Raw genomic sequence first — 10,296 nt, forward strand, 5'->3', positions numbered from 1 at the left:
GTGAAACACAAAGAGAATTCAAAGTAACTATGATTCGAATATGGAACTCAGATTGATATAAACAGAAAATAAACAAAAACAAGATAATGGAAAATAGAGACACAAAACAAAAAAAAACATCAAATAAACAAAATTACACACAAAAGGACCCAAAATTAAATGAGCAACCGGAACTAAGAACATGAACCAGGTGAAGCGGTAAGCAATCTCTGTTTTTCTAGAAACATTCTCGAGCTACTCATACAATTCACGTCCTGGGTTGAGGAAATTATAACACGATGATCAAACCGGTTCTCATGGTGTTGATTGATACATCAAAATGATCACTAGTTCGCGATGACGACCGGTAAGTTCAGTTTTCCCAAAATCAAGAGACCTCGACACAATTCGTAGGAATTAATAGTAAAAATACCAATATACGGAACATGGATAAACTGTCTGGCTAATACTCGCGTTTAATCCAAATTCTAGTCTCATTCTTATATTGTTTTATTTTAAGTTAAGATACCGTTACAGTATTGTCTATAAGTATGTTAATAAAAAACCTGACACACGATCTGGACGACGATATTTTTTTCAAAAAGGTGATACATGTACATGACATAACTCGATCATGTATGATCGTATGTATCATCATTTCTTTTCTTACTGTAGCCAGACACATCATAACCAGTTTCAACAATCCGACTATATCCGTAATCAACCCTGTCATCAGCTTTCCTGTGACCGTCGTATACATTGTTTACAGTTCGACCGTATGTATTATCGACATACATTTCCCTTTTTTTATTATTTGCAGTATCGTACACTGTGTCAACACTGTGCTCATATAGGTTAACGTCATTTGTAATGTGTCGTCTTTCATGTGTTTTGTCGTAGACGCCAACTTGTGACGTCACGTATTCCGACTGATCATCTTCATTTGAGGCTATTGAGTATAGTTGAATATCACTGGAATACTCACTTTGCATTCGATTAGCGTATAATGCATCGTATTCTTTATTATATTGTATTTGATAGTCAGTGGTCTTTCTCGGCGATGATTCCGGTAGTACTGTACCTTGTTGGCTAACAGAGTCATCACCACAGATGTTAATAGATGGTGCAGGTTTCTTGAATCTGTCTATGCACGGGTATATAATGCTTCCTCTGAAGTTTAAAATTATATAAACTTAATGCTTATTTAAGAACAAAATATTTTAGAAATATATAGAGAAATACATACCAATATACTTATTACTTAAAGTAAAATGACCAACTTTTATGCTTTGTTTTGGACGGGCGATTGACCATTTTAATATTCGTACTTGACATCTTAAATTTAGTAAAACAATGCACACATGATCCCAAGTAATTATATGAAATTTACGGAATGTACAATAGTTCTTCCCCGCCTGCCTTTGGCAGACGATATAAAACTAAACGTAAAAAATCCCAAACAATGAAGTAGATTAAATATATACCTTCTTCGAAAGTAAACCAATACGAACATGATGACAACTGTCACAATTACTGCCAATGATATACCTAATGCTAAACCTAAAAGAGATATGACTTTGACTGGATTTATTTCCATTAAATTTTAAAAGGTGTCATATATTGGTTTTTATAGCATGAGCCAAATGATTTTATTATGATCATATGGTACAACTGCAGTAGCATAAGGATGATCCATTTGTGTTTATAACTGCTTTATTTGCATCACAAACCTTTAATTGTTCTAAACGAATGCCTTTTCATCAATTCAGTGTTTAGTACAGTAAATAAATAAGTAAGGTTATATGTCAAAATTATTTCGACAATTGGGAACAGAAGATTTTTTTTTCTATTTTTGAAAATCTGTAGAATTCAGTTTGCCATAAATCAAAAGACATTAACAATAAAAAGGACAGGCTTTCGAAGATTAATTGGTTTTATTAGAAAAATGTGTATCTTTTGTTAGATTAATGCTTTTTCTGACACATTGTATGACTTAAATGAAAATCAATAATTTACAAAAGATAGTTAACAAACCTGTCTTTGTTGATTCATCATTGTTGTTCACTTGTGATGGTGGTAATACAGTTATTTTCGACGAAGTCTCGCCACACGACACATCATCTAGAAATATCAATACAAAGATAATCTTAATCTAAAGAAACCAAGATAAGGACCGTCGGATTTGTGAAAATAAACCAAATAACAGAAAATCTTTAAAAAAATGGCCAATGTTAACAAAGATATATCGAAGATCTGTTAGAAGATTTGCTTTGTTGTTAATCCTACAGAAAACTAAATTCACCATACATACAGCGTGCTAAAAGTAGTTTCTATGATCCTACATGATAGACAATCATTTTCAATTCAGTTGTTTTAAGATGTTGACCAAAGATACAAACGAAGGGAAAGCCATAAACCAATGTCAGAAAAGTACAGAAAGAAAAGAAAATAACATAAACTTTATTGAAACCAGGGGTGAAATAGGAAGATTGGGCAGTTTGGACTTCTCGCAATAAACCAGTTATGTTGCTATAGATAGAGAAGAAACGCTATCAATGAGAGATGGACATCATTTATCACATTTGGAACAAACACTTTACATCGGTCAAGTTGGTTACGTCTTTGTCAGGGTTATTTAATGACGACATTAGTCTACATTAGAGCAGCTGGAATTTGACAACACAAAAGTGGAAAATTAACAACAGGGAAATCTAATTCGCCGTGTTTATCAAAGAGTTTTGCTTTTTCTTTACAAATATGATAAAAGTCAACAAATAAGAAGCAGACTTCAGTGTGTCTGTAGTGTCCTTATTTTCGAGTTTCCTCTTCCTGATAGATACGATATTTAAGATTATTTAGTGATAAAACGTCACAAATTTATCCGGAGCTGATATTGAAAGATGCTGTCCATTTGCGCTGCATTTGTTAGAGTAAGGTTTGGATGAAGTCAGTCCCATAGGAATGTTAACAGCATGTAGGGTGCACGATTAATGGTTACCAATATGCATACTGTTGTGTCTGTGTATACACTTTTTCACCAAATCATTATAAAATTTTGATCAAGAAGTTGGTCATAGTAAAGATTTCATCATCTGGTACAATGTACATTTAATCTTTGATTCAAACCCATTTAACGAGGTACAATTTGTCTCGTTTTATTATAAGTATCTTTATAAAACAGAAATGTAAAATAAAAATTTTACTTTTTTTTTCTTTCGCTGTTGATAGGAGTATAAAGAGTGGAAAAAAATTAATAGTTTCATGCTACTTTTTACGTAATAATTCAGATGAAATATGAATACTAATTAGTGCAATAATTATACTAAGCTTAACCAACGAATTCGGGATAAAATGAACTCTAAATTATCAACACCAGAAAACGCAAAAATATTTTCAACCTCCGCTTTTTACTAATTAATTTGTCACAAGCATCTTGTAAATATTTGTTATTGATTACCGTCACAACACAGGATACCAGCAGCTTTAGTCGATGAACATTGTTTTTCAGTATAGTTGCAATCTAAGTACGACATCTCTTGTCCTGTACAGGTCAGAGAGATATTAAGTACACTGTAGTTGTCAGGATTCGGTAAAATTATTGCTTTTGTATATGACGTTACTAAACGAAGCAATTTGCAGGCAACTGTAGCATCGTTGTTGTCCCAGTTGTCAATACAAACTACACGAGGATAATCCCACTGTGGCCCATTTACCAAAAGTCGACCGTCAGCATCCTTTTTTAGCGCTATGCCAGCTTTAAAGTAAGTATAGAACCAAGTAGAATCAGGTTGATAATCTTTAAATTGATATGGTATTGAATAGTTATGATAATCAATTTCAAAGCAAATATCGGTTACAAAAAAAAAGAAAAACAAAACAAAACAAAAACAAAACAAAACAAAACAAAACATGACAGCCCAAGGCGAGAGAACAATATCGCTTCAAAAGCATTTAATGATCGCATTATGCGGTTAAGGACGGCGGGGACCATTGAATTTAAGTTTTAAGTCCAGCTATAATAACCTTCGCATCAATTACGAGCGACGTCCATTGGATATGGGCTTATATGGGTTATATTATGAAATTCAAACCCATGAACACCAACGTTCTTTCAAATTGGCCAGTACAACACACAGGTCATACTTTAACTATTAAATAATTGATTTTCATTTCTCGTGCTAGTTACATAGCTTTGTTCTTTTGTTTTTTAAGTTTTTATCTAATGCACTCAAGCTGACTTGTGGAATGACTTATCGTACTAAATTTTCCCTTCTGCAATATTTGACTATCAAATGGCACACACATTTATCACGTATCAATATTGACACTCTTGAATATTGAATAAATAATATAATCTCATAGAATACTTACAATCATCCTGACTAAATTCTGTTGACATTTCTACAAAACAACACGATCACTTGTTTATACTACTTTTAATGATGAAAAATGAAAGTTAAAACTCACTAAAACATTATTTGAGACAGTACTTTTGATAGCAAAATAGTAGTGGTGTTCGACAATGACGGCAAATATGGTTCTTCAGGAGTGTTCGACACTTGCTTCCAGTTTGGAGCCTTGATTTATAATAATTTAGAAAAAGCATGAGTAGTAGAACAAATGTAAGATAGAATTTTAAACAAATAGTAGTTGCGTTTTAAACCAATAGGCAATGATAAAAGTTTTCATTATAATTTTATATCGGTAAGGATTATTGTTACCTAGAATACCATTTTCCCTTGTTGTGGAGGGACGGCTTGTTGATTCTGTTACATCCGATATATTACTGGAAGGTTGTGTCACATTGACTAAATAGGATAAAAAAAATCAAAATATAAAGAATAAACGGATAAAACGTTTCGATTATCGGAATGTATATTTACCATTTGTCTTCTGCCTCTGTCTTTCTTCATATGAGAAAATGACAAACGCGAAATTTTGCCTTCGTTTCTGTTTCGAATTTTGTTTTCTATTATGTTTTCCTTATGTTGTTTTAATTGTTTTAGCATTCGTTATACGTAGACGCCTTTATAACTGCCACTTTTTGTTCGAGTTTAACCTACAATATGTTTACATTCCCTTTCATAATTAGTTGCTCTGCAAAAATCAACAATTGTTTTACCTTTACAGGTGTAGAAAATATGAACAAACATAGGCTCAAACATACAGGATTTGCCATCAGTTTCCCTAACACAAGCCTTTTTTTCATTACAAAGATGCTTCATTCGTTGCAAAACACAACTGTTATCAGTATTCCTGTCACATTCTGAATTGTCTGACTCGATGTCTACTCTTTTCACATGAATATGACGAGACACGCTAGGACATTTTACTGATGACAATAAATTACTGCATATAGAAATACTGCGCTCCTTAGTACTTCTCCACCAAGCTAAAAAAATATTGTATAAAATTTCATCACAAATCGAAGTTATCAACAAACTGTCACCCTAAAAGATGAACTTTTAGGATGATAATAAACTAAGCTCAATGTGAAGATAGTAAGAATTTTTGAAAAATCTTCGCAAAAATATTAGACACGTACGTCCGCAAAAATTATCATTATCAAGAATTTTCGTAAACAATTTGAATAATGATTGGTGTGATAATTAAAATACAGCAAAATTACATTGAGAAAAAAAAGGTTCTTTGTTTATGTTATAACGTTTAAATAATGAAACAAGCTGTCAGGGGTAAGCTTTCAACAAAAGCATGCATGATGTGAGGTATATGGGTGATGTTTTATGTTTGGGAACAAAGAAACTAATTTTAGTAACACTTACTACTACAATCGATTTTGGATTTTAGATACCTCGGAAATCGACTACAAACACTTGGAAAAATGTCTGACGGCACATCACATGTTACTTTTCCATAACACAAGTTATTCACTTTGTCAAACAATTTGGAATTGCAATTCCTATTATTTGAACTGCATTGTTTGTTGCCACTTTCGGTCTTTTCAATGGAAATGACACGATTGTCAGAACAGTTGAAGTTGACAGGCGCTCCATCTTTACAGAGTATTATTCCTGTCCAATCAATTAATATACACATTTGAATAATGTAATGTCCATTACATGATGGGTTACATTTGAATAACCTCGGCTAATCTTGTTTTTTTTCTCATTATATTGATAGTAAATATTTTTTTTAAACAGATATTATTGTTATCCACTCTAATTTTTGTTAATTCTTTGAAATTCAAGATACTCATTTTACACATTGTCCGATTTGTAAGAAACTAACACATACTTGCAGGATAGAAATACGCCTAACGGTTTTTATGTATTTGTTTAAGTTCTATGTTACATAAACATGCGTCTAAAACTTCCAGATTTTTTGTTTAGTAGAGACTAAAACAAGACTATTTCAAGAACCTAGAATCCAATAGCGTCAAACCAACTTCATTTCTGTTTACATATATCAAGTACAACTCGAACGAGATTGATTAAAAATTGTGTTACTCGATATAAACGAATATTGGTGGAAAATATGATTTCCACCAATATTCATTTTTACAGAACATAAAGATTTTAAAATTGAGCAAGATATTTCTTTTCATGCTAATTTTTGTTCATTTCATTTCTAATGGAACTTAGTGTAATCTTGAAATTATTCAGTGGTTAAAACCTTATATAAAAGTTATAATTATATATTGAGTGGCGTAGTGAAGGTTTAAGCTAGAAACTGTAGAGTTTGATTCCGCAGTGTACCTAGCGGGATTATCCGTACCAGCAACGGGCAGATACGATATTGTATAGAAACAAAAGGTCACCCTAAAGTACAAACCTCAAAAGAAAAAAAAAAGTAAATCCATATATTTGTTCATCTTTTTTTTTCAATTGTTGGTCTTTTAATGGCATTTGTGGCAGGCGCCCGTATAAAAATGGCGATAATGGCAACATTTAAAATATTTGAAGTAGTTACTTTATATGCTAGTTTTACATACTGTCCAAAAGACTGAGTACAATGCGACAGACATGATTGAAATTATCAACAATATAAGGTCGATGTTTTACATTTTTCATCAAATGTTTTCTTTTGTTGTGCTTGTTTGTTTTTGTGAAAGAAGAACATTATTAAAAAATGGGAAATCAGTTTAAGACTCGCAGCGTTTAGCTTTGAAAAACGGAAAACAATATACACTTCAATAGTAACTGTTACATGAAGGCAAATAAACGAAATAAGTAGTAGTCCAGCTAAGAAACGTGCAAGGGCCGACGCTACATATGTTTTATCTTTGCATTCTGTTCAATTTGGTCTGAAAACAAATTATTCATAAAAGGACAACTTCCAATATTTTTTCCTTTATAACCAGGTAAATTATATTTCCCATCAATTGCATACAGGCCTAAAGCGGCAGTCGTTCGTTTCGTCTTACTTACAGATGCAGACGGACCTTTCGAAATTCTTGAAAATTACTCAAGTCTTACGTCGTTTGACAATCACATAACGTTGCGTAAAAGCCTTCACTTATTTCCCGACTTTGCATTATCTGAGAAAGCTGGCTGTAGCGTCTAGAATTAGTTTAAAATTTAAACGTCAAACGTTTCAGAGCTTGTGTCCATTAAATCTTTTATCGCCGTAGGATATGATTAAAGACCAAAATAAACAAGTTAAGAAGAAAAACACCATTGTACCTTTTTTATTCATGAATCATTTATTTTGCATGATTCTTACATGGACTGCTACCTAACTAAATAAAGAAAGAAATCTTTATCAAAAAAGATTCACAAAAGGGAACGTGTCTTGGATTCAGGTAAAAAATGGTATTTTCTTTACAAATGAGTGTACTACTGCTATTCTAATGTGTCAATGAAGTACAATAGTATAATATGAAGCATAATATCACAACCCTCGAAATAAAGACCCTGATAATAAAGACGTTTCTCTGAAGTTTGGTTTTATTTCCATACAAAATCACGAGCATTTCTTTATTTCAATCGTCTGAATATAGCTGAAATATTGCTGCTCGGACGTTAAACCCCAACAAACAAACAAACTTCATTTCAAAATTCGTTTGAACGATGTGCATTTTGATAATATAGTAATTATTTTGAAGCAACAATAACACGATCATACATTTGAAAACAATATTTTAGTTTCGAAATATAGTTGTGAGAATTCCTTGCCTTGCATGCTAACTAATTATGATAGCACACAACAAGCGATCCCTTTGCGTTATGTTTGAATGCGTTATGTGGCGATAGGTCATACGTTGATAAGGTAGAGACACGTATAGTAGTGTCAAAATACGGGTTGTTCTCCATTCATTTATGCTTGCAGCCTCACATCATGACCTACACGTAGTGATCGATGGTAAATGAAAGCTATTCACCAAACTGTATGACAAACGGGATGACTTTTCATTCCGTATTGTGGACTTTCTTTTCATCCATGGCAACATCCCTTCAGCAGCAACGTATGTAGTTTTCATATCAAAACTAATACATTATGGCTATCTGAGTCCGGGTTGCTCATTTATTTTTTTTACTTTGTATGTTTTATTTTGGTTATTTTATGTTCTTTGTTGTGCATGTGTGTCTGATTTCCATGTCTGGCCTTTTTTCCCTGGATTACCTTCTTTTGATTTTCCCTAGAATCTTTCTTCCCTTGTGCGAAGTACATCAAAATGTATACGGGTCGACAAATTTCTTTGGATGTCCCTATTTGAGCTCCTTGCTTATCTATTACGTACTAAATGCATACTTCTCAAAGAAGATTCGAATCCATCAAATAACTGGCCTGCGACAATTAAAGAGAACGTTGAGGTAAGTACCACGTATGGAAGCATTGATCTACAAAACAAAACAATGCATTTCAACTAACATGTATTTCACAGAACTGAAACCAAAAAATCCTATGTTGCATTTCCAAATAACAAAATTATTACACATGATGTCAAATATAGAAAGAACTATATATAAGGTCCCAGATATTCTCTAAAACATTATTAGGAAATAAGTAAGATATCTGAAAATATTGCAATTATTTCATGAGATGCATGGTGTTCTACAAAATTCATATAAATGTTAACGGTGTATATTTTGATAAATATGCGATTCAATTTTTTGAGAATGAACTGTGTTAGTTAGACTACTAGTGCATTAACATAAGATTATCGTATTGCTAACAGTGTTAAAAAACAAATGTTAAAAAAAACATGCATTAAATATAAACAAGAGGCTACCAGGAGCCTGAATCGCTCAATTTGATTTATTTTTTTCTTTTCAAGGGCAATAACTCGAACAAGAAGTTTTCCGACAATTTTGACTCAAAGAAGGCTGCAGTAGGGCATCATATGGATCATTTCACCGATTGAAAGTTTCACTTTATCTATTATACAGCTAAAACATAATTGTTGCCTTTCAAGTGCAATACCTCCTACCACTTTGATTCCTGTTGACTTTTGTAGGCCTTATATAAAGGATCATTTCAGCAATCGAAAGTTTTATTCTATCTATCATAGTTTTTAAGATATTGGCTGAAAACAGCAAAAACGTCACTTTTCACCTTTCAAGGGCAATAACTCTTACATCGAGTCGTCTACCACCTTTGATCCCTTAGAGACTTCTGTAGACCTAATGATAAGGATAATATCAGCAATTAAAAAATATTGGTTCCAATCGAACGTGTACAAGGGGTGCACATTTTTAGGGATACTTTTAGTAGAATTTGTCAGTAAATTTATTTTAAATGCCGGCAAAAGTGGGGACAGGTGTTCCCTGTGTGACGATTTTTTCCCAATTGTCTCTGAAAGGATTAATGTAGCAAAAATTAGTAATTTTCAAATACGCACATAATCCTATACTTTGTTTTTAAAAATGTTCGATTAAAAATGTTCAAGAAATATTTAAGATTAACCCTGTACCCGTCCTTCATTTTAACAACCTATATAGATCATTTAAAAGCATCGAAAGCTTACCTAAAATATGATATTCCTACCTTAACGATTGACACCACAATCTTTAACGGTTAAAAGTCTCTGATAGAAATAGGAAGTAAATGGTAGTATATATCTTACTCAGCGGAAACCCTCTTATAAATGTGTTTATCAACCAAATAACTGTAAGTGTGTATATATCCGATCTATCCAAGTTTATTTTTCCTTTTTGGTGGAGTGTCTTTAAGGGTTTAAACGTTTGATTTGCATGATTATACACAAGTTTATGGATCTATTAAACGTGTAAATATATTCGAAAGAGCAAACAATAATTAGTCTAATAAAACATATTATAATATTTTAATGATCCCTCTTAAGCCCCTTTGGGGAATTTTTGTAGACCTTTATCAAAGCCATTATTGCACATGTCT

At 32.4% G+C, this 10,296-nt stretch overlaps 1 protein-coding gene across 7 annotated transcripts; it reads right to left on the reverse strand.

The window, feature by feature from the left end:
- Positions 1–473: 473 nt before the first annotated feature.
- Positions 474–10,017, reverse strand: LOC148619588 (uncharacterized). Of its 7 annotated transcripts, XM_088579669.1 has the most exons (11): positions 9,928–9,999; positions 9,496–9,563; positions 8,692–8,780; positions 5,763–6,011; positions 5,102–5,371; positions 4,701–4,787; positions 4,351–4,380; positions 3,437–3,733; positions 2,014–2,100; positions 1,464–1,539; positions 474–1,149 (listed from the first exon to the last, which is right to left on the reverse strand). In XM_088579669.1, the coding sequence occupies exons 3-11, from the start codon at positions 8,774–8,776 to the stop codon at positions 612–614; spliced, it is 1,719 nt and encodes a 572-aa protein (XP_088435795.1). In that variant the 5' UTR covers positions 8,777–8,780; positions 9,496–9,563; positions 9,928–9,999; the 3' UTR covers positions 474–611. The 7 variants fall into 7 exon arrangements, with proteins under 7 accessions (XP_088435795.1, XP_088435797.1, XP_088435793.1 ...); XM_088579671.1 differs by lacking the exon at positions 9,496–9,563 and having other exon boundaries at positions 5,147–5,371; positions 9,928–10,017; XM_088579667.1 differs by lacking the exon at positions 9,496–9,563 and having other exon boundaries at positions 9,928–10,017.
- Positions 10,018–10,296: the final 279 nt, after the last annotated feature.

This window comes from Perna viridis, chromosome 4 (genome assembly GCF_037379345.1).
Source record: "Perna viridis isolate PV_CMFRI_1.1 ecotype Kerala chromosome 4, ASM3737934v1, whole genome shotgun sequence".
NCBI lineage: Eukaryota > Metazoa > Mollusca > Bivalvia > Mytilida > Mytilidae > Perna > Perna viridis.

Coding starts and splice junctions, on each gene's coding strand:
- LOC148619588 (XM_088579667.1), bottom strand. CDS start 8,776: ATGCTTCCATACGTGGTACTTACCTCAACGTTCTCTTTAATTGTCGCA. Junction 4,788..5,101: donor TATTTTCTACACCTGTAAAG/GTAAAACAATTG, acceptor TATCCTATTTAG/TCAATGTGACACAACCTTCC. Junction 2,101..3,436: donor TGGTATCCTGTGTTGTGACG/GTAATCAATAAC, acceptor TGATATTTCTAG/ATGATGTGTCGTGTGGCGAG.